Raw genomic sequence first — 26,446 nt, 5'->3', positions numbered from 1 at the left:
TAAGAAAACAAACCCCAGTCAGGAAAAATGGATAAACAATCTGAACATTTAACCAAACAAGACTTGAAGTTTGAAAAGAAGCACTTTTCAAGATGCTCAACATCATCAGGAGGGTGCAAATTAAAACTACAAGCTACCATTGTGTAGTATCCGAATGTCTAAAATTAAGGCTACTAACCATGCCAGGTAAGCCACAAGTGAGGACGTGTAGCAATGGGAATGTTCCATGTTGACAGCTAGTGGGAATGTAAACTTGTGCATCCATATACCTGCCACGTGATAGAGCCCTTCTACTCCGGTGATTATTCAAGACTATTGAAAGGACTTAGGCATAAAGTTGCATATAAACGTTCTTAGCAGTTTTATTTGTGATATCTAAAAACTGAAAGCAACCGAAATGCCCATCAAGTCAAAGGATGAAACAAATGTACTCAATAGAATACTACTCAAAAATAAAGAAGAATGATGCATTGGTGTGTGTGTGTATAGATATACATAGATAGAGTGATAGATCTATTGATCGATCACAACATGGGTTTATCTCAAAAAAGATTATTATTCTGAGTGAAAGAAGAGTACATTCTGCATGGTCCATTTCCATAAAATTCTAGTAAATGTAAATTGATCTGTTTTGACAGAAAGCCAATCTGGTTGCCTGGGAGTAGGGAGAATTGGGAACATTTTTAATTGGGATTAAAAATGGGAAGGATGATACTTTGGGGGATATTATGTTTGTTATCTTGATTGAGGCAGTGGTTTCATGGGTATCAAAACCTACTGAATTGTTTACTTATCATACATATAGTTTGTTGTTGATCATTTATATCTCAATCTTTAATAGTTATTGTGTAATGGTTGTTACAACACTAAGAGCACATGACATGGTTTTGGTGATCTTTGGGCAACCTCCAACATGAGTTTTTGCCTAATAGAAAAGGTCACGTGGGTTTACATTTTTAGTCATGACCATATAGGTCATAATTAGCTATGAGTGTGTAGTAGAAAGTGAGAAAATGTTGTCACTGGGCATTGGTTATATTAGTCTGATTAATATGGAGCCTGGGATGAACCTTAGAGTAATTGTTAACACATTCTTTCATTTTCTCCTTACATTTTTGGACCATGAGACTGATATCTGAACACTATGTTCCAAGATACTCATTCGCACTTTTAGTTAGTGAGTAAATATAGCCATAGACATTTTATTTTAATGAGAATGAATTCTCATTTACAGGGACATGTCTGATCCTTTATTTAAAAATAGAGTAAAATTCCACTCATATATTTTAATTGGCGTTCGTGGATGCCTTTCACCCAAGGACTTCTCAAAATCATTTAATGTCCAGAGACTGTAATATACCATCTTCCAGTTTGACAGGTGCAAGAAAAGGGAATTAAGTGGCTGGCAGGGATCACAAAGCAATTCTGCAAATCTGTGTGTGTGTGTGTGTTCACGTGTGTGTGTTCACATGTGTGTGCATGTGCACATGTGCTCATGGGCACATATGAGTGCAATGAATGCACGCATGGTAGTCAGGCAAGGTATAAAAAAAGCTGACCCAACATCTTTGATTTGGTTGCTTATTGTATTACGTTCTCTTTTTAGTGAACTTATTTTGCTATTTCCTGAATAGGCCAGGTATTGTAACATAAGGGTATATTAGAAGCAGGTCACAAAGACAATGCAGGAATGACCACATGCCACATGACCAGAGAAAAAATCTAACACAATAGTCCATCCCAAACTTCTCTCCTCTCAAAACTGCCCTTGCTTTGGACTGTGGTGACTCTTTACAAAGCTTCTGGTGTTGCCTTTGATTTACACTGACTGAACATATGCTCAGCCTCTACTACATTGCAAGTATTTTGCCAAGCTCTTGACATACATTTAATTACGTGATCACTGCAACACTGGGCTATGGGTAATAGAACTAGACTAGCTTGGTTTAAACACCTTGTCCAGGAAATGGTGTCTGGATTTGAAATTGGAGGATTAAAGCAGACAGACTTAAGTTCTTCTTCAGTTAGCCATGTGACCTTGGGCAAGTTACCTACTCATATTTGAGACTTAATGGCTCATCCACAGAAGAGAATTACAAAGCTCATGTTATAGAGAAGTTGTGTTGCAAGCCTCACAGCACATCATAAATGCTCAGTGGGGAAACAGAAATAGAAATGCTATTTCGTTAGCACATATACATTCCACCCTGTTCTGCTAGGTTCTTTGCCTTTCCTAGTACATCAGTGCAAACCAGCTGAGACTGAGTCCTCCTGGCTAATGGCTCTGCAGTTTTCTCCTTGGAGCAGATCTCCTCATTAGAGATCTGTCTTCTCAGCAAGACTGTAGACTGTGAGTCCCCTGAAGACAGAGATCATCTCTCAGTTATTACTATTCCTCCAGTGCCCAGCCCAAGGAGCAGTAGATGGTTATGAATTGAATTGACAGGTCTCATGCAAGATGTACTTCTCAGCATCTCTAGAGCTTTGTTCTCAACCCATACCCTGCATCCCAGATCCTGTCAGCCTACTCTTTTTCTTCATTCCAGAAACTGCTTGATTTCATGTCACTTGACCATCCTCTGACTCAGAGAGTTCTGTCACCATGTCTACATTGTGGCTTATGGCTTTTAGTGCTGTGAGTGTTCCAGAAAACTGACCTTGGCATGTGTGCATGCCTGAGCCCTGTGGACATGCTCACACCTGGCCAGGTCTCTGGCCCACCAACCTCTCTTGACCTTATTGTCATATCATTCTACACTGTTTCAGCCCAGTTTATAAGGGTGTCTCTTACTCGTTTAGTCAATGGACCCATAGCAGTATGTTTATAATTACTGTGTTTTGCTCTTCCTGTTTTTCTTCCTACCCTGTTATCTGTTCTCTATTCTCCTGATGCCATATGGCCATCCCTAATTTGACTTCTAGGTAACACCGGTGAATCTACAAAAAAACCATCATGTTTTACCTATTAGCACTGAGGATATTTAAGATTATCTTTTGTCAGGGTGCCTGGCTGGCTCAGTCAGTAAAGCATGTGACTCCTGATCTCAGGGTTGTAAGTTCAAGCCCCATGTTTGGTATAAAGATTATTTAAAAATAAAATCTTTTAAAAAAGAAAAAAATATATCTTTTGTCCTATTGCATAACGGTTCTTTGCTGGATAACTTTGGAGCTGAAACTCCATCAGTTAGGTTCTTTCCCTTACAATATCAGCCATTCTTAGTTTGAGACAACTTAAGAGTACTCCAGCCTGTTTCTAGACAGACAATGCCCTCCTCTCTTCCAATTGCCATAATTGGCATTTTGTTTATCCAGGGTCGGTAGGTCAAAATATGTGCCTAATACAGTCTAAAGTCTGATGGAATGCAGAGGGTAGAGCATTCAGTCTAGAATTAGAGAGCTATTTCTTGACTTTTTCCATGGCTTTCTTTTCAGGTTTAAGGATTTACACAGTTTGCATGTGTTCCACAAGTATCCTGATTCCTCTAAGGGATGTTAGAAGCTAAGCCCAAGTTTTCCCACCCTGGTGAAAGTGGTTAGGAGCTCCTGTAGCAAGTTTCGGTACCATGGTGTTTTGGGTGAGCCCTGTGAAAACATTCTAAAGCACTGTGTTTTCTCTATGGCTTTTCTAAAGGACATCAGATTTCCTGGTTGGCACTTATTTTGACCATAAAATAGGAAAGGTGAAGGGAGGAAATCAGGCATTTTCCTGCTCCTAATTTAAAGTGATTGTCCAGAGTAGCTCTCAGAGTAGCTCAGAATTTATTTAGAGCTCTCTGTAGGGTTCTTGACGGGGTAAAGACCATTCAGAAAGCATGCTGGCATAGCTTCTTCTCTCATTCTTTTGGAATAACTGTGACATTGGATTTTCAGGGAAGCAGTGTGAAGGAAGCGTCCATCTTTGCATGCAAAATACTTTCCATCCTAGCTTGCAAAGGAATATTTGAAAGGACTTTTTCATTTTTGTGAATGAACAAATAAAATAATTTACCCTGGGACAGCTTTCTGTTGCATAGGAAATGAACTCAATATCAGGTCAAATGGAGATACTGACCTGACATTGCCCTGATTTCCCATGAGCCTTGGGAAGTGTTTTGACCTCTGGACTACTCTCTTCCCATTGCTCCCTATTGTCCTGTGTGTGTGTGTGTGTGTGTGTGTGTGTGTGTGTGTATCCGTGTGCATGTGTACGTGTGTGTGTATTAAGGTATGTCTTTTCCCCAAACTTCAAATAAAGTATTTGTGAACATAATAAAAATTCTCAAATGGTAGGAGAACCCTTTAATATGGTGTTGCAGAAAATAATTTTCTTATGTAAAGATAAACATCTTAATTAAATTTGTATTAAGGATTTTTTTTTTATATGCCAAGATTACTTCACACAGCGCCCCTGAATCAGGAACAGTTTACTTACCGTCTTCCAGTTTTGCTGTAGCAGTCATGTTCTCTCTGCTTTTCTTTTAGGAGTCATCTCTACTGCAGACATTCTTGATCGAGAGACAACGGGGTCCTACTGGCTGACCGTGTACGCCACAGACCGGGGCGTTGTTCCACTTTATTCCACTATTGAGGTCTACATTGAAATTGAAGATGTGAATGACAATGCCCCCCTGACCTCGGAACCTATTTATTATCCTGTTGTCATGGAAAACTCGCCAAAGGATGTATCTGTCATTCAAATCCAGGCTGAGGATCCAGACTCCAGTTCCAATGAGAAACTGACATACAGGATTACAAGTGGGAATCCCCAGAACTTCTTTGCCATCAATACCAAAACAGGTAAGGGAATGCTCATATGACTTTTTTTCCAATTGGTCGTCCAGCTTTTAAATCCATCAGCCTGACACCTGCTTATTTATTTCATTTATTTTCCCCCTGACTTATTTTATGATACGGAGAATAACATTCTCATGATATGGAGAATAACATTCTCTCTCTCTCTGTCTCTGTCTCTCTCTCTTTCTCATATGCCCCCGTTCCTGAAAAGGTGAGCATTCTACTTGGTATGTTCTAGCTGGTATGTTTTAACTTCAGCTGAACCAAGGTGAAATAATCTAATAGAAATGAGAGGCTTTCACGAAAACTTTAGATTTGCTTTCCTTGTTATAATAAAAAGTGGTTCCTCAGCCACTAAAAAGGCTGCTTGCCCCCTTTGTCTTTCTGGGGAAGGAATAACCTGGCCAATGCTGTGTCTGTCGGTAAGCTGGCTTTGTGACACCTGTACTTCTGGGAACTTCTCCTTTGCTTGACCTTCATCTAGCTTGGTGTAAATGATCTCCTTTAAGCCTTAAATTTAAACCACAGATTTTTTTGTGATTCCTGTAGTACCCATGAGTACAGTGTCAATGTTTAGAAGAACTTCCGGTGTCTCAATTTTTACATAAAGTGTACCACCTGTAGATTTTTTGGTCTTTTGCATAAAAACATTTCTAGAGATCATTCTGACAATTTGTTGGCTAAGGCTCAGGAGGGGCAGGTGTGGAGTTCGGTGGACTGCATTCTGAGACAAGTACATACACTGGGAAGGTCTCAGAGGTTCCTTGCTTTCTTGTGATTTGCCTAGTTTAGATCTGAACAAGAGAGCCAAATCGTCAGTGAGAGTTGTGGTGGATAGAGTCTGAGTTAATTGAAAGTTAGAAAAAAGAAAAAAAAAAAAAAAAAAAAAAAAAGCTATCGTTGTTTCACCCCAGGCAAGTGAATTGACAGTGGTCAAAAGTTAGGCTGGTTTGGTATTTGCTGGTGTGGACATACCCAGTTTTCCTAACAAACTACGGATGGGCTTGATAGCCATTTCTCCTGCCTGTGCTTGTTAAAGAGGAAACATACAGCTGACCCCATGTATTTTATAAATGTCAGATTCCTGTGAACATACTTTGGAGGGAATGTCATGTATTTTGGAAATAATTGATTTTCTCTAATTATAAATGGGTTAGTCATCTTGTTAGGCAGAGTCTCACATGCGAACAGTGGAATCAGGATTTCACTTGCATTTCACTCCTAGACAAAGAGTGGTCATCTTCTCTCTTTCTGACTGAAGCCTGCTAGAACTTGCAAGAGAAGTCTCAGAGATTTGGAGGCTAGCTCAGCCTTTCAGAACCATGTTACATAAGGGAAACTGCCCAAGGACCCTTGGGACCCCTGAGCTGTGCTGGAAATCCCCTCCTGATTCACTTTCTCAGCATAGCTTAAGGACTCTGTGGAATATGGTGACAGAGAAACAAATTCAGATACTTTAGAAAGTCAGGAGAGAGAGAGAGGATGAAGACTGAAAAAAATGTCACAATAAAGAAGTTGAGGACACAGATGTCTTCATATTTCACAACCCCCGTGGAATGTGAAACACCCCCAGTCACCTTCTGCCTTCCTTCTAATTCTCTTGCCACTTGAGTCATTCAGAGTGAGCCCACCACCCTCTTTTTGAGAAGTAAAAGACCCAGCAGAAGGACAGTTTCAACTCTTCTCTTTCTCCTCTGATGACTAAAAAGATTTTAGAATGAAGTCACAGGGAAGGATTTGAATTGGATGTGGAGAAGGTAGGCTGTAGATTATCTGCAGAGAAGAACATGTAACTAAAGCTGTCTTTTGTGCAGATTTTAGAAGTTTGCATGAAATCTCAGAAATTTGTATGGTCACAATTTAGCCTATAATGTGTAATAAGAACCTTAATTATATTTACAATTTCTCTGTCCTTGCCATAGATTTTAAAATACCATTTGTGCCAGGAATGGCATTTTAGACTCCCTTTTCTAATTGTCTAAAAGAAAGATAGAGCATTACTTTGCAGTTCTCCAGCACCTGGTAAGAAAACACTGGATTTTATTGATTCACTTACTCACCAGACATTTATTATCATGCCTACTAGTTTCCAAACAAAGTGTAGTAACAGCTATATAAACTTAAGATATGATCCAAACCTTCCTGGGACCCAAATGTACATGAAATTAACAAAGTAACTCTTGTTTATCACACAGTGAGAGTACAATAATTGATCAGAATTTCACTCAACGTGGCCTTGGTGAGAGTGATGGTCAGGGAGTGCTTCATGGAGGCAGTAATATCTGGGGTTAGAAGTCCTGGTTTTTAAGTCCCTGCTCTGCACTTCCTTGCTGGGAAACACAATTGACCACACCAAGGGGAAACATAAACCAAATGAGACAGTCCTGACTTCACTAGCTTTTATGAACTTGGGAAAATTATGAACCTTTCTGAAATTTTCATTTTTACTGAGCGAGGATTGTTGCAAGGAACTTAGGAGTCCTCTGAAATGCTTAGCACATTAGCACAGAGCCTGCAGCATCGAGACCGCAATCGGTGATACCCCATTCTGATTGCCTTACCTTTGATTACAGACACATCATTCACTCTCCTTGGACCTCAGCTTCTTATCTATAAAATGAAAATGGCATTGCTGACTTCATGGGGGGGGCGGGTGTTACTCATGAAGACTGAAAGTCGTGACGTGTTTGAAAGTTGTAGGTAAACTACAAAGCTCTGTAAGAATCACATTATCACTCTATTCCTTTCTATGGAAATTCACAGAACCACAAGCCTGGTGTAATTCTTGTGAAAATCGTTGCTCTAATATAATGCTGTCTGTGGAGCAGTCTTTAGCCAGTTCTACAAACCCTCTACAGGGACACGACACTTTGGCATTTCTTCCTGTCTTTCTAAAGGCGTTTGTCTGAAATCGTTATGTTAACGTAACATCTTTTAGTAATGAAGTGGGAGTGCACCCACCAGCATATTTATTAAAGATCTGTGCTTTAGATTTTATTTTTCAACTGGATATAGACTCTAGTAAACTGACCTTTCATTCCTTCCTTTGTGGTAGAGCTGAAATTTAAAGACTTTTGTTTTGTTTTGGCAATGTCCTCCATAATAAATAAGATTTAAATGATTAATGCATGCTCAGATAATGTCAGTGGTTATGGTCCACAGCCTGCAGCAGATAACAGATGTCCCAGACCTAAGCAGTGAGAGAAATTTCTCTGTTGAACAGTGTTCCCTACCCAAAATGCCTTTTTATTTTATTTTTTTTTCCTAACAGACCTAAAACCACATAAAAGCAGTAATCTGGGACCTTCCTGAGTAATTGTTGTGGCTCAAGAGTAAAAAGAAAAACTGTACCTCTGAGGTCCTTTCTACCTGTACAGAGGACCTCTGATTCACTCCAGGCAGAGCAGCCAAATTCAGTCCAGGACAGCGTCTTTGTGGATGTCTGCCCCAACTCTCGGGTAACTAGAGCCCTACCAGTGTGTTCTGAGCCGCAGTCCCCCAGCAGGCTGGTGTCCACTTGCCTTTTTGGGGAAGCAGGCACTCAAATGCTTGCTTCCAGCCCTTGAAACAAAATTTTAGTTGGCCATTGACGAGTCATCCTGGCTCAGTTGGGGAACAGGTGTGAGAAGTTCCTCCAGGGTTTTAGAAGGTTTATTTTAGTTGTATCTGTAGTATGGAAACCACTTAGCAGAGTACAAGTACGCTGGCATTTGGTAGAGCACTCAGGAGGTGTTAGCTGTTGCTGTTACTATTATTTTTTTTTTTAAAAGATTTTATTTATTTATTTATTTGACAGACAGAGGTCACAAGTAGGCAGAGAGGCAGGCAGAGACGGGGCGATGGGGAGGCAAGCTCCCTGCTAAGCCGAGAGCCCGATGCGGGGCTCGATCCCGGGACCCTGGGATCACGACCCGAGCCGAAGGCAGAGGCTTTAACCCACTGAGCCACCCAGGCGCCCCTGCTGTTACTATTATTAATCATCCTGTATTCCACCCTAGAATAAAGTTTATGTAAGTTGCACGCGTAGTCTTCCCAGCACTGTCTTTTGATAAAGGCGTACTTGAAAGGCAGCAGTGTTTTTCCTCAGTACACAGTGTATAGCACTGGAACCTTCCATTCAGGCTTATAAAGTGTATTACGCACTATTGTCTACCACTGCTATTTTAGACCCCAGGTGTTGCGGGATGGGAGATATAGAAGAGAAGCATGAGATCGTTTGTGCATTCAGGGAATTTATTCTCATGGGAAAAATGGGACTGTCACACATACAATGTACTTTAGCAAGGAGTGTAAGGCAACTTATAAAAAATAAATGGTCAAACTCTGTGGAATGTAAGCTGTGAACAGGGTAACACGTCAGAAAGGGGCTGGGGCAAGGACTTCCCAGATCTGAAGTGGGCCCTGAAGAATGGGTCCATCTGCAGAGAGAGCAAGCCAGAAAACAAGTTAAGTTGACCTTGAAAACCCATCTGCTGCTGCTGAATCTAGTTTGAGAGGCTTTATACAATTAGAAAAGGAATTTTAAAAGACTCATAAATGTCTGGAATGTTGTGAGATATTAGAAGTAACAAATATGTGCATCTCTTCTCTCTCTCTCTCTTTGGTTTGGTGATATTTGGATTTTTAAAAGCCTTGGGTTGTATCTCTTTCTTTTGAGAGGCCAACTTAGAAATAATACTTTCAGAAAGAAAAAACATACATAGGAAAGATCCCTCTATGTTTTCCTTTGCCTCTGTTAAACATACAACCAGGATTGACATTTGCTGCCTTAAGAGCCCATGTCTGTGAAAGTGATCCTTACTTCTTCCAGATCTTCTGCTGGTCGATTACCCAGGGCACAGGCTTTCTGATTTCCTTCCTGCAGTTGTGATGTTTCCCTTTGATGCATGCTTTGGTCATAGGCATCTCTACCTGTGTTTGAGTAGTGATGAAGCCCAATTCTCTTTTATTTTCTGCGAGCATCTTGGGACAAACCTGACCAAAAGATGCTTAATGTGCGGATAGATCAACTGCCCTGCTCACCAGGTGGGTGAAAAGGCAGAGATCCTCTTTAAAAGTGTTTCTGCTGCAGGGACACCTTAAATTCTGCCATCATCGGTTGGTATCTTTGAATTTAGTTATTTTTTCCCTATTAAAATGGGAGGGGTAGCTTATTAGAATACTGGATGTCCTCAGTTTTTTAATCAACTCCAGATACAATTAGCATACTTTTTGGTGTATGTATAAGACATAGTGGGTAAGTCAGCAGGAGGGGTAACAGAAGGAAAAGGAAAAAGCCAAGACCACACTTCGGCATGATCACCTGACCATCTTATTAGGCTGCAGATCGCTGAGGGGGAGCCTGATAATTTGCACTTCTAGCAAGTTTCCAAGGGAGTCTGATGTTGCTTCCCTAGAGAGCCTCGTTAGCAAGGCTCTAGACTTTAGTACCCACAAGAAACACAAGAGGGAGGTAACATGGTGCTGAGACACACAACTGAGGGCAAGGTTGTTTCCACCTTATAATTTATCCGTACACTCTTTCCTCACAGTACTGGAGTTTTGAGGTGTGACTATGAATTCAAAGTGCTCTCTCTTTGCCACCCCCAAAATCAGATCTCATAACGTTGCTTATATACTTTGTGTTTTATGAAGTGGAGACAAACGAAAATCCAGTCTCTTTAATCATCCATGAGCAAAAACATCACTGATTCCGTTAGGCTTGTTATTGATAAAAAATCTGGGTTATAAAATGTTTGGATGCACTTGTATTATTTCCACATTTTTGGGTAAAGGGGAAGTCGTTACTAAGTGGAGCTCAGACCTACTTCAATGAATAAACAGACATTTGATATTAGTATCTCATTATAAAAAAGGGTTAGTTCGTAAGATAGTGATACTCAAAAATAATGTAGTATATTAAGTAACCTAATTCTTATGTTGCTGCACAGCCCTGTTTGGTGATAATCTGCTTAGGAAACTATCTTTTCTTGGAAACCAGAAGGAAACCTTGTTTTATGTATAAAACCAGAGATTAAAAGGAAAAAAACACCCAAGGTGAGGGACAAGGGTACAAATATTGGTGCTTTTTCTTCAGTGTGAACGCTGGGGAAATCTCTTGTTACCGTGTCTTATTCTTTATTCCTTCCTAATGGAAAGCTAAATTCTCCTGAATGGGTAGAAATGGCCGCTAGATGATGAGTTGATATTCATAAGTACAGGCACAAAGCAGATAATGTAGCGAATGAGTATGTATGAAACTGTAAATCACCCTCGCTCCTTCTTTCAGCCATGAAAGGAGGCCTTGTCCTATAGAACATTAAATTGTGTTCATTTAATCCAACAAGTCCAGTAGAACAAATCGGGCTCATGCAGATTTATCACAGGGGGGTTATTTAAATTCAGCAGTGACCTTTGCATCCCCGTGAATGTGCTCCTAATGAACAAAGACAAAGGGAACTTTTCTGCACTGTCATTATGTTCCCTGGGAGGCTGCGGGTTTCCCCACTTGATCAACTCGCAGCTTTGGGCTGGAGGGATGGGGGTGGGGTTCTGAGGGAGCAGAGGGCTTGGTCAGGGCTGGCCATCTTGAGGGAGAGTATGCTTTTCCCTGTTGTGGACTGTGGCTCTCCTTCCTGTGGCTCGATATTGTCTGCATGCTTGTTATAATTTTAAGTGCTAGTTTCAGAGTTTCTCAACCTCGGTACTATCAGCATTTTGGACTGGACAAGTCTTCTGATGAGGGCTGTCCTATGTATTAGTGAATAGGACAAGAATTGTGACAGTCAAAATACCTCTTGGCATTGTTATGTCTCCTGGGGGTAAAATTAGCCCCATTGTGAACCAATAAATGAATATGGAATATTTTGCAGGACTCTTCCATATGGCCCTTAGCAAAGCAACCTGTGTAAAGTGAATGACTGGTTATGAAGGTATGATGGTATAGTTAACCAAAAGAAAAAGGACATCTATACGTATATCTACATATAGGTAGATATGCGTACCTATGTATCATCAATAATAAAATGAAATAAAATAAAAATGGGAAAAAATCTAGAGCTGCCTCTCACTTCCCTTAGACTCCAGATTCTTTGTATTTCAAAGGCTCTGTGAATACTTGGAATCAATTCCATTAGGAAAAGAAGAACAAAATAGGGGTGCCTGAGTGGCTCAGTTGTTAAACGTCTGCCTTCGGCTCATCTCATGATCCCAGGGTCGTGAGATCGAGCCCCGCATCAGGCTCCCTGCTCAGAGGGAAGCCTGCCTCTCCCTCTTCCACTCCCCCTGCTTGTGTTCCCTCTCTCGCTGTGTCACTCTCTGTCCCACAAAAAACAAAAAACATAAAATCTTAAAAAAAAAAAAAGAACAAAATAATAACAAAACTTCACACAGAATGAATGTGGATAAAGTTATCCTTTTCTCTACTCTTAGTATTTGGAGAGGATTTGGCTGTAACAGAATTGTCATCAGAGTCAGTTTTGAAGAGCATTCTTCAGAAGCCAGCGTGAAGAGATTATTTTGAGGGCTTCCGGGTTTATTCCCTTGAAAGACTTACACAACTCCAAATCCTGTTTCTGCTTAATGTTAGCGTTCTGATGGATAAATATGAGGATTGTCCCTTTCCTGGAATAAAAGTGGATGAAAAAGGAAAAAAAAAAAAAAAAACTTTTGACCTCCACAGAGGATTCTGTAGTCCAGTACATAGATGAAGGCTCTTTGAGGCCGTTGACATTCCCAGTAAGTATGCAGGGTGCTACAGGACCCAGCCGACCAGTAGATATGGGGGGACTTACATTGGGGGACCAGCTCACCATCTTTAGACACACCATAGGATTGGAAAGACTTAGCAAAGTGGGAACTGGTGCCCCCCTCAGTAATAGGAAGGAAATCTTTGGACCACCCCTCCCCCACAAATTAAGTCAAGTTTGTCCTTACAAAGGACAGGATTGCTAATAAGGCAACAGTATAAGATTTTACCCATTCCGGAGATTCAGATCTTTGCATTAATACAGCTGTTACTTGGAAAAAGGATTGTATAAAACCACATGACAGTAAGGAATGGGGAATCTTGGCAAAAGGGAGAGAGGACTGAGCGGGCACCCCTGGAGGGAGGAGAGTGATGCCACCACCTAGCTGGGGACTGCCCGGCTCTGTAGGTGGCTCAAAGCTGCCTCCCCAGGGGCAGGGTGCTGCTCATTCGGTGTGGCTGGTGCTAAGCCTTATGGGCTGCTCCCCTGTCCTCTTGCTGACCCGCCAAGATGGGGTAGAGCTCCGAGATATTCAGCCTGCCCCTGGGGCTCAGCTGTGGGCCTAACTGCTCCTGAAAATGACTGAGAATTATTTGGGAGGGTATAAATAAAGGAGATGATGGAGCTGTGTATATGTATCTTTAAAAAGAGACTGATTGAGGTCATAAATTTTTCTTTTATTTCTTCTATCTGGGCGTTAATTCCACAGCACTAATTTACTGCATTGGTTTATTGCTTTGTTCTGTTCTGAGAGAAACAGTGAATTTTAATTGAAACCACTGCTTTGCTTCCCTACATTCTTCCCCACCCTTGTTAGGGAGACTCCTGGATCCTGCCTGGGCCTGTCTGTGCCTTTCTCTCTCAGGTATGACAGGAAGGTGGGAAGAGAAACCTTCACCCAGAACATAGTGCTGCCCTGTGTCCCAGGCATGCTGGTGTTTTCTCCTCTAGCTTTGACTGCAATCCTGGAAAGAAACCGGGGCTATGGGCTCCTAGGCAATTTGCCAGGGTCACCCGGCTGGTCGGCACAGAGCTTGGGGTTTGTCTGATTAATGGTCCCTAATGCTGAAGACAAAGGCTATTTAATTTGAAAAAATGGGACAAACTCAATACACACTTTAATGAGCCTATAACTTTGGTGCTGGGAAAGTTTTCAGATGATTGTGCACACGCTGTCCAAACAGGTGCATGACGCTCCCCAAAGAAGTGTTAAAGTCCTAATTCCCCTGTGTTCATGAATGGGATCTTATTTGGAAACAGGATCTTTGCGGATATAATTAAGTTAAAATTCGTTCCTACTGGATTAGGGTGGACCCGAATTCAGTACCTAGTGTCCTTATTAGGAGAGGAAAGTCTGGACACAGAGATGTTATTACAGAAGACAGGTGAAGAAGGAGGTGTAAGAGTAATGATGCCACAAACCAAGTAAGACTGAGGACTGCCAGCAACCACCAGAAAGTAGGAAAAGACAAGGAAGTATCCCTGTCTGGAGCCTTTAGAGGGAGCGTGAGCCTGCCTAGGAGCATAACCCTCCCTAATTGTGGACTTCTAGCTTCCAGAGCTGTAGCCAAATAAATTTCTCCTTTAATGCCTCCCAGTTTGCAGTGCTGTGTTTCAGCAGCCCTGGGAAGCTACTATCAGGTGCAGTCTCAGGGTACAGATAGGAGGGAAGATTGCACTCTCCTAAAGGGGTGAGGGCAGTATGCAGAGTCAAGGGTCACGGGGTCGTAGTGCAGTGCTCTGCTTACTTGACCAAATATTAAGACTTCTAGTGATTTTTACACTAGTCAAGCCTGGCTTTAGTTAGATAGTTGGTTTTTCATTTGTTTTGCAGTACTTGTGATCTCGTTAAGATTATTTATTTGGGTAGTTCGGAAAGGGATAAGGGTTTCAATGAGAGACTGTGTGACACAACATCACTCGAAGCATCTCAGGACTTCCGGAAGGCCATCCCTGATGGGGCTCACATGCTCCTCGTGGTCCATGGGACCACCTGGAAGTTGCTGTTGACTGGCATTCAGTGTCCCTCACAAATTGGGATCTCATCAGTCTTACTCTTTTTGTCATTTCTCAGCTTTTTAAAGCTGATTCTCTGGAAGCATGGTTCTTTTAAAGCACTGAAGGTTTCTACATGCGAAGTCACTACTGGATTACCATTAAACTTGAGAGCCTAAAGGCCAGTTTTAGTACTGATACTACTTTATATTCTGGACTTGTCATTTTCTGTCATCTTTGTATGACTTCTTTCCTAGCTTCTTGACATTGTTACAAAGAGGTATACGTGTTCCAGAAATCTATCAAATGTCATTCACCTTGAGGTAGATGATTCTAGGAAAGAATCATTTGCATGTAGTGAGGTGTTGATGGCAGTCCTTGTATGTTGCAGCAAACTGACAGAGGTTTGTTGAGCACTTCGACATGCGTAGTCGTATTAGGCTTCCCAACAGTATGGGGGAGGAGAGAAGCCAAGCAGAGTAGTGCTCAAGAGCTTGGACTCTAGAATCAGATGTCTTCGCATCTAAATCCCAGCTCACTCACTTCTTAGCAACATGATGTTGGGTGCATTATATCACCTCTCTGAGCTTCGGTTTCCTGCTCTGTGAAAATGGGAGTAATTATAGTAACTAATGAATTGGATTGCCACCAAGATTAAATGAGTTAATATACATGAAGTCATTTTAAAAGTACTCAGCATAGCATGTAGTAAGCTCTCAATAAACGTTAAATGATGTTTTCAGGCAGAGTTTTTTTTTTTTTAAGCTAACTCGGCATCCACATTGTATGATTACGGCCTGAGGCAGTTGGTGTCTTCAAAGTACAAATAAGTATAACACTTCATCTATAGATTCATTAAGTTTTCATCTTGTGAGACTGTGTCTCTCTGTCCTGTTGACTTTCATACATGTGACTGTCTAAGTCATGTCTGAAAAGTGGACTGTGATGGCGTTCTCTTAGCCTCCTAGAAGCCTCTCTCCCTATTTTAGATAAGTCTACTCCCAAGAATAAAATAAAAAAGATGCCTTGGAAAGAGCACTAGTAACAGTCGTTGGGTTGTCCGGACTTTCACCTAGCCCCTGCCATTAACTCCTCTTATAACAAGCTTACCTCATTTCTATAGGTCTCGGAATCCTCACCTATAAATCAAAGACTTGGAACGAGAGTCAAGAGCATCAACATCTGCTTCACATGCTCATTTTCCCATCACAGACATCACTAATTGATAACAGCCTTTCATATTATGCCCACACTTTGCATCCATTTCAACCTAACACTGATGGGGAGCTAGCATGAAAAGGGATGTTTATTTGCTATTGAGGGCCCTGAAACCGTCTCTACCTCTGACTAAGTCCTAGAGTCTATCAAGGACCCTGGCACTGTAGAGAAGGAAAGAGGGTGCTAATAGAAGAAACTGTGTAGAAATAATTACCAAGGACTTGGTCAGCCTGAGAACTTGAGAGGTGAAGACAGTCTTCACAGAGAAGATACATTGTTGTAAATAACTTCGGAGCTATGTCACCACCTTACAGCACCATCTCTTTTCTCTGAGCATTAACTCTCAATTCTTCCTTCCTTGATACCAGAATCAAGATTCTCTCTTCCAGGAATTTGTTGTCAGGATTCAGAGATAATCTCCGGCTATGGTGGACTTGAAAACTGTAGATGAATGTTTGTGTCCCTCTAAAATTCATGTTGAAACCAAATCTCCAAGGTGATGGTATTTGAATGTGGGGCCTTTGGGAAATCATTATGTCATGAGGGTGGAACTCTGCCCTCTGGAAGAGGCTTGACTGCCTTGTCAAAGAGACTCTGGAGAGATTCCTCTCCCTTTCTGCCCCACAAGGACACTGCTGGAAGGACACCTTCTTTCAACCAAGGAAGCAGGCCTTCACTAGACACCAAATCTGCTGGCACCTTGACCTTGAGCTTCTAGACTCCAGAGCTAAGAGAAATAAATGTCTGTTTATGAGCCACCCAGTCTATGGTATTTTGTTAGAACAACCTGAAGGAACTAAGATAGCGACTGTGTACGTGAAACAGCTACAGACTGACAGGCAGACCAGCTCTGATGGGCTTGATCTTGCAGACTTTCTGATGGCTGGTTCTGGTGCTAGTGAAACCCAGTTGTGTTCTTTGCTCTTTGCATTACAAGTTGCTCTAACATACCTTGTAGTAATAACATGTAACTTTGCTATCAAAGCTTGAAATGGGTTTCTCTTTATGCAAAGAAAGGACCATACAGGACCTTTGCTGTAGAAAGCCAATCAGAAGAGAGGCGCAGAAGGAAGAAATGGTCTCTGATAATGGTTGCTGTGTAGATTTGGTCATTGCTGGGGAGATCAGTGAAAGGCATTTGTCTTTATAAGTCATGTTATTACTGGGACTTTCATTTACATTGGTTTGAACATTGACCATCACTTTTTCTCTTTCATTTATGTAGTTCCTTGGGTCATGATCAAAAATATTTGTGATTTCCAGCATGTGCTTGGATTAAGCCCTATCTTTTTTTATGAATAGTTTTTAGATATTTACTATTTTAAATTTTATCTATAGGATTCCATAGGAAAATTGGCCAACAATTCTGTTGAAAGTGAATTACACTATTTTAGACAACTCTGCTTATCCTTAACCTATTGAACTAGGTGAGCATGGTAACCTTACCTGTCTTGTAGGAATTCACTCTGTGCAATTCACTCAGTATACCCATGAGAAGCATGGGTTACTTCTGGGTTGGAACCCCTTTTCATTCACATACCAACCATATGGCTATGGACAGGTTTTTAACTTCTTATGGCTCCTCTTCCGTAAAATCAGGTTACTGAGTTCTGAGGATTAAATGGGTTAATGTATTTTATAAAGCATTTGGCTTAGTCTTGTCCATATGAAGTGTTCAACAAATATTAACTACTATAGTTATTGATATCGACTCTCCTAGTTAATATTAAATGCATTCAACATTCTTGCCTTTCAAATGAATTTGTTTTCTTGAAAATTGATGAAGAATATGTCCGATTAAAAGTGTTGGAGGTCTCAGATTTATATTACATGTTTATGTTTCATGAGTGCCTACTGTATACTAGGTACTGTGTTAAACAGAGAGCATCTAGGGCTGATAACACAAGGACCCTACCCTTCAAGATCTCATAGTCCAGAGTCGTGTCACCATCAACTGTTATTTATTGATATTGTCACACAGCTTTAAAATGCAGAGATTAAGTAAATAATATTAAGGTTCTTTATGGGACTTTTTCTGGCAATAATAAATGGTTATAATATTTATTGGTTGTTTGAGGAAGGAAAACATCTGAGAACATGAGCGAGGAGATATAAAATAAATCCATCACATTAGAAACAGACTCTTTCAGGCTGACAATACGGAACCTTTGCCAGGGCACCATTTTTAAATATGGTGCCATTGCAGTTAAGCAAGACAAATCCAATTTTACCTCCTACCACTTAAGTTAATTTCTCTTCTCTGTAAAATTTCCCATTTTATAAAGACATACTTCATCTTGGCTATGTACATACTAAATTGTTCATTTTTTACTTAGTTAAATTGTTTTCTGTCATAGTGAGAAATGCTTTCCTCTTGAAGAAATGATGTTCATGCACGGGAAATAGGAATATTTATTAAAGTGGTTTATTACAAGACTAGATTCAGACATATTTCTATAATTTTTGTAGTTAAGTAGTTTTAGTGCCCAATGAAATGACTTTCAGTGCAACGTGGGCTTTGATAATCAGAGTCTCCAAAGTCTCCCTCTTAGACTTTAATCAAATAGAGTTGGTGGATTTATATTTACATGCGTATGTTTAGAAATACTGGAGATGTTTTCAGTGGATCTCCATTAATACATTGCCGAGTTATAATGACTAGTGAATGGCTTAAGTTATCTTGTGCTTTCATCTCTCTCTGATTTAATAAGCCTTTATGGATTTTGGATTCTGCAGATCGGCAAAGGAGGAACATAAGGAAATAGGAAACTTCTCAGAGCTAAAAAAAAAAAAAAACCAAACAGGCTGTTTACAAGACAAAAACACTTCAGCAAAGCAAATTCTGGGTCGAGGGTGAGCGCTGAGTTTGTCTCTGATGGCGCGTGTTTTGACTGTAATGATGTCTTGCACCTCCGGAGATGGAGGAATTATACCCAAGCGGCTTTCCCAGATAACTGAAATTCAACATTTTTTTGGTGCCAAAACAACAATTTAAAAAAGCAGCTATATTTCTGCACCACTTTCCATAGTGGATTATCTGTGTCTTTCCCTTTTCCAGCCTTGCATGCTGAACACAATGATACAAGCAGGTCTGACTTCATAGTCCAACTACCTCTGCAGTCATATAGGACCCATGCTCAGAAGGGCCACCTGCTTGGTTTAATGCTCTGCTGTCATTGTCTGGAAATTCATAATAATTTTTTTGAACGAGGGGCTTGGCATTTTCATTTTGCACTGGGCTCTGCAAATTATGTCACCTGTCATGGACACGGGGTTTCCATTTGGACTGTGAATTACTGTCTGGAGCCATCAAATGCAAGTCTTGTTTGGGTCTCCTTACTTGCACTCAGCTTGCCAGTTCTCACTTCTGTTATCAGTCCGCCTCTCTCTTCCAGGGCTCTGCCTTCTAATTTGCTGCTTCTCATCTGCTGAGACATCATATAAATAAGGTATTAGAATAGTAAGTAGGCTGAGAACCAGTAGGCTCTGAAGGGTGACCTTGAAGGCTCCTCCCACAGAGGAAAAGTACCGCAGCGTCCCTCACCAGTCTTTGTGGCTTTTTTTTTTTTTCCCTGGGGTCCTATAATTGCTTTCTCTTCTCCTGCACAGACTGGGTTGCTGAAGAGACTTTCTCTGTATAAACACCAGAGGGGAGGGGAGGCATACAGTTCTGACCCATTTCCCTTAAGGGAAAGTTTTTGTAAACAAACTATTTAAAAAGTCTAGTTTTTTTTTTTTTTTTAAATTAATCATTAGACGGTAAGAAGGTAAGTGAAATTTCTTTTGGTAATATCCCTGTGGCATCCGTATAAGCTATGAAGGTTTTATCATTAGCCATTTAGAGAACCTTTTGGATTCCAATAGTTTGTGTCCTTTCAGATTTTTCACGTATCTTTATGGTAATGTTAGCGCTGCACATCCCCTTGTTCTGCAAGAAACCATGGCGTACCTTGCTGACACAGGTCCCAATGTAGGTTTTCCCTACGGTTGCACAATTTCATTTTCCACTGTCTACTTAGACTCCTGTCAGCTAAATAAGGTGGATGTTTGCTCTGCAGTGATGTTTATTTACTTGTTTGTTTATTTTTCTGGCGTGCTTTTCCACCTTCCAGCATCCAGGCAATCTGCAGCAAAAGTAAGCAAAACCAAACAAATGTTTTGTCAATTCGTAGACCATTCATAGGACAGGAAGTATGCTGGCATTTGTGTTCAAAGAAAATAAGATTCTTCAGAGTGGGGGAAAACACTGTTACTAACTCATCATCTATTTACTCATTTATATAGTCAACATTCAGCATTGTTTTTTGAACACTTAACTGTGTGACAGGCACTAAGATAGGCACTTGGATGCAGTGGGGAGTAAGACAATTCAAGAACAATGCTTCCCACACAGGAATGCTCTAGGGAAGGAAGGAAGGAAGGAATACATGCTTTGGATAATGTGTGTCACTTTTTGATACCACACAGGGATTTCTAAATTCCTTTTGTAACAAAAAAGCGCTTACAACTTTCTGAAATCCAAACATGCCTGAAATTTTCTCGACTAGTTGCTTTTGTTTAAACTCCCGTTTGACATTTGAACTATTTTCAAAATGTCATCTCTGGATTTACCTGCCTCTGAGGAATTAAAACAGATTTTATATTGACCTAGTGTGCAAGTCGTCAGAATGTACACAGTACTGGAAATTTCCTAAGTGTTCATAAAGGACAATGAAAGGGTCATCAGTCGCTTTTTAGGTCAGTTTATGCTAGGTTATGAAAGCACTTTCGGTATGACCTCATCAGTTCTGGGCCAAGTTTTACTTAACATTAACTGAAATGGTTAAAGGTGTGGGCGTGGTTAAAACAATGTCATGGTGACCTTTTGCCGCCTTGCCACTGTCCTTCTATGATGTTTGATATCCATGTGATTTGATATGTGGGGGAGAAAGCAGGCAATTATTGGGGAAACGCCTTCTACTTTCATAAACAGGAAAAATATGGGAGTTGGTCTTTGCTAATAGACGTCAAAATAATAATTGCAATCATAATTGTAATTTATGTGATACTTCACAGTGTTTAAACTCTCACATATTTTATCTGTGATAGCTCTAGAATAACATCTTTTACAAGATTAAAGTCTATCTAGGGAACCTACAGAAAAGTTCTCCAGAGTTAGAATTTTATACCTCAGGATGAAAAGCAACAGACAAATTGAGGTTATGAAACTTTAGATCCTTTATTTTTAACGAAGGTCAACCATTGTATTGACAGGTAAAATAAAGGAAGGGGTAAACATAGGCCTAGATGTCTATAAGCCTTATTAAGAACAAAATTTTTAAAGTAGTGGGTTGTGTGCTTATAAATTCAGTCTGTATTATGAACTCATCATGAATAAATTTAGCATTCTCTGGCCTTTAATGAGTTGATGGCATTGTGCCTTGTCTTATGTATTAGTTACACACTAATTGATTGAACAAATATGTATGAATAACTCTACATCAGGTGCTGGGCTAGGTGCTGGGAGTACAAGGTCAAGAACGCGTCATATCTCAAGGTAGGCAGGGTCTGTCCATCACAACTCTCTCCCTGTGGATTTTTGGTACGGTTTTTGAGGTACTTCATCTCATTATTTTTTATTATTCATACTGAGCCAGTGCCTCCTTACCCTTCATAGTTTTAATTTCCCCTGCATCCTAGGTTCTTTGTCAAGACAAGAGTGATTGTAAGCCAACCATGTAATGTACTCGGGGATCCTCCTCTGTGTGTGAACCCCATTGTTAGCCCTTTGGACAGAGAACAATCTCAGATGGTTCTGTTTCAGGGTACACAGGACCCAGTTAAATGTTAAAATGTATACATTTCTCTGGAGATGCCGGTGGGGAGACACTGGGTTTCTTTTCAAAGATTAAAGTAAAGCCACCAGTCTGTTACAAATGTCAAACATGACAAGGACGGAGTGCCTCTCATCATCTGACCTGTCCCCCACAACATAAGAAGTAAACCGCATTGTGAGAGCAAGACTTTTAACAGGTTCCACCATAGTAGAGGTGTTTAGAGGCCCCAACTAGGAAAGCTCTTAGAACTGGCAAAGACTCTGGGTCCTTCCAGGGCATGGCACCCTCCTCACCATGTGAGAGGAACGAACCAGCTGTGTCAGCCCTCAGGGAGCAACGGGTCAGGAACAGCTGGCCATTCACGTGGTTAGGCTCTCCAGATTGGTTTTGAGACTGACACGGGCCACGTACTCTGCCAAGGTTGTGCCACGTACTCTGCCAAGGTCATACCCAATCTTCACAACTGTCAGAAGCATCACTATAACTAATGTGTACCCTTCTACAGATCCTCAAAGAAGTTGGGTCTCACTCAGGCAAAGCCCAAAATCTACCCTCAACTGCTAAGGACAGGTCCAATCTGCTCCCTCTTTGCCCCCCCCCCCCCGCTTTTAAGATTTTATTTATTTGTCAGAGAGAGAGAGAGAGAGTGAGTGCACAAGTAGGCAGAGCGGCAGGCAGAGGCAGAGAAAGAAGCAGGCTCCCATGTGGGCCTCCATCCCAGGACCCTGGGATCATGACCTAAGGCAAAGGCAGCGGCTTAACCGAGAGCCACCCAGGTGTCCCTCTGCCCCTTTCTCATCTCGCTCTTCACCAGCCTCCTTTTGTCAGCTGAGCTCTGGGCCACATTTTGGGCCATAGCTCATGTTGACTCTGCTGCCTGGAACCCTCTTCCCTTCCATCGTCCACGTGACTGGATCGCTAGCTCCCTTCAGAGCCTTCCTCGTGTGTCACCGTCCAACACAGCCTTTCCTGGTCACTCCATTTGCTATTGTAATTCCCAGTTTTTGGGTGCCCCTCCCTTGCTTTAGTTCTCTCCTTAGCACTGATCGCTAACTAACAAAGTATATCTGTGATCTCTTTATTTTTCCGGCTCTTTATTTTCCCCACTAGAATGGAGTCTCCGTAAGACAGGACTTTTGTTTTTGCTGACCGTTACATATTCTGCCTTGAACAGGGACTGCCAAGTAGTAGGAATTTAGCCAATATTCACTGAACGAATACAGGAATGAACGGATGAACGAGTGAAAGAATCAATTGGCCTGAATTCTCATTCAGAGATTACAAGCAATGGCGTCCCAATTTGACTCACTCCACAGAAACTGTATATTAACCTTCCACACGGAGGGGGCCAAGGCATAAGTAAGACTGTGAACTGGAACTCAGTCTTCAACATTGTGTAAATGTTGTCAAGTTGGTCAAGGGCAGAATCTACAAGGTACACACAAAGGTGTGGGAGCAGAGGCAGCCAGGGACATAGACCTTTCTGCACTGTCTTGGGTTGCTTTGGGAATTTGCCTGCCAAGCCTCTCTATAAAGACAGCCTGTTCCCGGCTGAGTCATGGGTTTTCCATCACTGTAGACCAAAGCTATTATAGAGCCCACTCTTAGACATGTTGGGGCTTAGAAAATAACCTTTCCATCCTGGGATTAGAACTGATAGTTGAATGTGACCAGGCATTTCCCAAATTAAGTTTTCCATCCCAGGAACATTCAGAACTCTACATAGAGAAATTGTTATTTTTTTTTTCTCTGCTCCTCTTTCCACGTGTCTGTTAGATTTTTCCATACGTTGTTTATAATAACTTTTCCCTGTGGTTGAAGATAACAGATTTTTGCTTTTAATTCAAGAAATGTCATCTGCTGTAATGTTGTGCAACAAGGCACTTTCCAAGTTTCAAAGCGAAGAGTGTGTTGTCGGATTGTGTTTTTGCATGGGAAACCCTAGCCATGGTGGAAAGTACCCCCCCCCCAGCTGTGGTGTGCAGAATGTCCCCCCTTCCATCTTTGTCAGTGCGTATAAGTGAATGTAAAGGTTTTTTTTGTGTGTGTGTCATTTTAATTTAAATTCAGAAGGAGTCTATTTGTATGGTAATCATAAGCTAAGGAAAACAGTGTTTCATCCCTCTCTGGGATTTGTTTTCTGACATCTTCACATTCTCTAGTACTTTAACCTGGCAACAGCATATTAACAGCAATTCATTCTCCGTATTTTAACATGTAGAACACTACCCAGAAGATTAGTACATGATGAAGAGAAGGAACGCGGAAGAGATGTTGAGGCCATAATTAATTTTGCTTTCAGACACCATATGCTCATGCTTTCTGATCTTAACTGGAATTGGAGTCACCGTAGAGTTTTCAATATTAAGGGGGGAAATAAAGGATTGTACACAGGGAAGCACTGTCCTTCTTTTAAAGATTAATGTTTTGACATGAGGGTACAAACGATATTCTCGTTGTTTGGATTCATTATTTCTCCACAAGAATTTTTCAGGGGGTAATTTTCTTCCTGTGAGCACCATCGCGAAGGGCTTGCTTCACTAACTGCTTGTCTGAAATGCCCTGAACTGAAGAAAGACAGATAGTTAAAGAGCCTTCTCTCCTAATTCAAGTGATTACCACATGTTCTTGTCTTAAGTGAGAGACTCGTGAGGACTTGGGTTAGACCTTCAGTCACGCTAAATGACAGACTTGGTCACAAAACCAGCTCAATTAGATTAATTTCTGTGGATGATCCTGGTAGATGAGGTGATTCAGCTAATACCTAGAGGTTTCCTCAGGTCAGGGGTCCAGGGCTCAGAAGTCTACATGGGCAAATAGCTAATGTAAGGGAGTGAAATTGGTCCCAGTCAAAGGGTGGTGTGGAGAACAGGACATTGGCTATGCAGGTAGTTTTCCCTTCAACTCCTGAAGGTGGCCAAGTGGACATTCCCTCCATGTTTAGAAGGGGGCTACTGCTGTTTAATCCCGAAAGATGACTGAGTCCAGAATGTTGCACTGGAACAGCCAGATCTCTTCCTTTAAGAGGGGCGACAAATCAGTGTTTTCATGCAGAATCCCCTGATTGCTATAGGGCGTTAGTTCAAACCTAAAAGTAGCAATCCTTCACACCAGCCCAGTGAAGCATGCCTGTGGGATTAACGTTCACAGATCTGAGATGGAGAACAAATAGAAGCCACGTACAGATATATATAAAACTCATAAGCCAACAAAACTGTTAATAAAATGTGTTCCAGGGGCTCCTGGGTGGATCAGTGGATTAAAGCCTCTTTCTTCAGCTCAGGGCATGATCCCAGGGTGCTGGGATCAAGCCCTGCATCAGGCTCTCTGCTCAGCAGGGAGCCTGCTTCCTCCTCTCTCTCTCTGCCTGCCTCTCTGCCTACTTGTGATCTGTGTCTGTCAAATAAATAAATAAAATCTTTAAAAAAAAAAAATGTGTTCCATCCTCCACTCTGACAAATATTCGAATCTGAAAGGTCAGGTTTGGAACTAGAGTTCTCTAAGTCCTGTAAGTACCAGACAAGGTGGAGTGGGGAAGGCAGGCCCTGCCCATGCCCCTCCTCCTGCCTGGGTTCTCTTCTCACCCCTAGCTCTCCCCCATGTGCATGTGTGTGGACACCCTAGGCCACATGTCCAAGCTCTGGTCTCCTACTTCCCCACTCTCCACCCCTCTGTGAACAGCTTCCCCTTAACCAGTCCTCAATCTTGAGCCCTGGGCAGGCAAGGACTGTCCTAGAGAGAATGGATCCAGCAAAGACACTCACTCAGGCCCTAGAAACAAGCCAAGTGGGTCATCTGGGCAGAGAATTCCAGAATGCTTAGAGCTAGTGCTCGGTCTAGAATCTCGACTTTAGAATGTGTCTGGATAGCGATGAGCAGACACCAAGCGGGCACGTCTCCTTGCCTCCCCAGTCTCCCAGTCTTGTGGGGAGAGGCGTAGCAGAAGGAGGGCCAGGGGTGTCTTCTGCATTGTGAAGGCTGAGGCTTTGGTGGCCAGAATTTAAGGACAGTATTTGGGCTCTTGATTTATAGAATATTTGCTCCTGATGAGATCTTAGAGATCACCTTATTAGTCCCATGCTATGAGAGGCAGTCCATAGTCATCAGGAATCAGAGGCCTTTTAGTTAGATATATCGGATATCTGAATTTAATCCCATGCCCAGACACTTGCGGGTCTGTGACATGTAATTTATCCCTGGTTTGCTCCTCAGGAAAATGGAGATGAAATACATTTTATTCTGGCATATCAAGGACTTTTCTGATCAATGGTGGTTATCATCTTTGGGTACCCGTTCATCCTAACAAAACATCCACCCCGGGGAGTATCCATCTCATGGAGCTCCCTCTCAGCTACAGTTGTTTGCTTACACTCTTTTGGTTAAGTACAAGGATGATCTTAGTCTGCCTTTCTAGTTCTTGAATTATCTTCCGTTTTTCCATTAGAAAAAGAACAATAGAGAAAGGAAATTACCAAGACAACGTTGTTTAAACTTGAACAAGTTTGTATCTTCTCTCCAGATCTGATGGTGATAACTTCAGCTTTTAGGGCCTTTATTTTCAAAGCTCTGTGTGATTTCTAAAATTAATTTTTTTTCACAAGACATGACGTGTAGATTCTTGCCTAAACTTCCCTGGAGACTTATACTCAGGTAACTTTCTGGAATCACTTCAGTAAGAGAATTTTTGAAAGGTGGTGTTTTTGTTTTTGCTTTAGGAAGGAAGGAGAGAAGAGAAGGAGAAAATATTCCTTTTCTAAAAGGAAAATATTTTAAGCACAATTTAAGCCAAAACTTTTCTTAAAGAGTAAGAGGGGCTACTTGTGTATGGAATTTAGAATTTATTACTGAAGTGAGAGAAGTTGGCATTGAGAGCTTCCATTGGCCAACAGCAATGGCTAGTGAGTGTTGGCATCAAGC

At 41.4% G+C, this 26,446-nt stretch overlaps 1 protein-coding gene across 5 annotated transcripts in view; it reads left to right on the top strand.

Moving 5' to 3' along the window:
- FAT3 (FAT atypical cadherin 3) overlaps positions 1-26,446 on the top strand; it is a 648,153-nt gene that overhangs the window by 297,876 nt on the left and 323,831 nt on the right. For all 5 annotated transcript variants that reach the window (XM_032359439.1, XM_032359437.1, XM_032359438.1 and 2 more), the window contains one exon: positions 4,462-4,776. In XM_032359439.1, coding sequence (XP_032215330.1) covers positions 4,462-4,776 — 315 coding nt within the window. The remainder of the gene's footprint in view (positions 1-4,461; positions 4,777-26,446) is intronic.

This window comes from Mustela erminea, chromosome 9, assembly GCF_009829155.1.
Source record: "Mustela erminea isolate mMusErm1 chromosome 9, mMusErm1.Pri, whole genome shotgun sequence".
Classification (NCBI taxonomy): domain Eukaryota; kingdom Metazoa; phylum Chordata; class Mammalia; order Carnivora; family Mustelidae; genus Mustela; species Mustela erminea.
The sequence above is the reverse complement of the archived record's forward strand: the minus strand, read 5'-3'. Positions and strand labels throughout refer to the sequence as shown.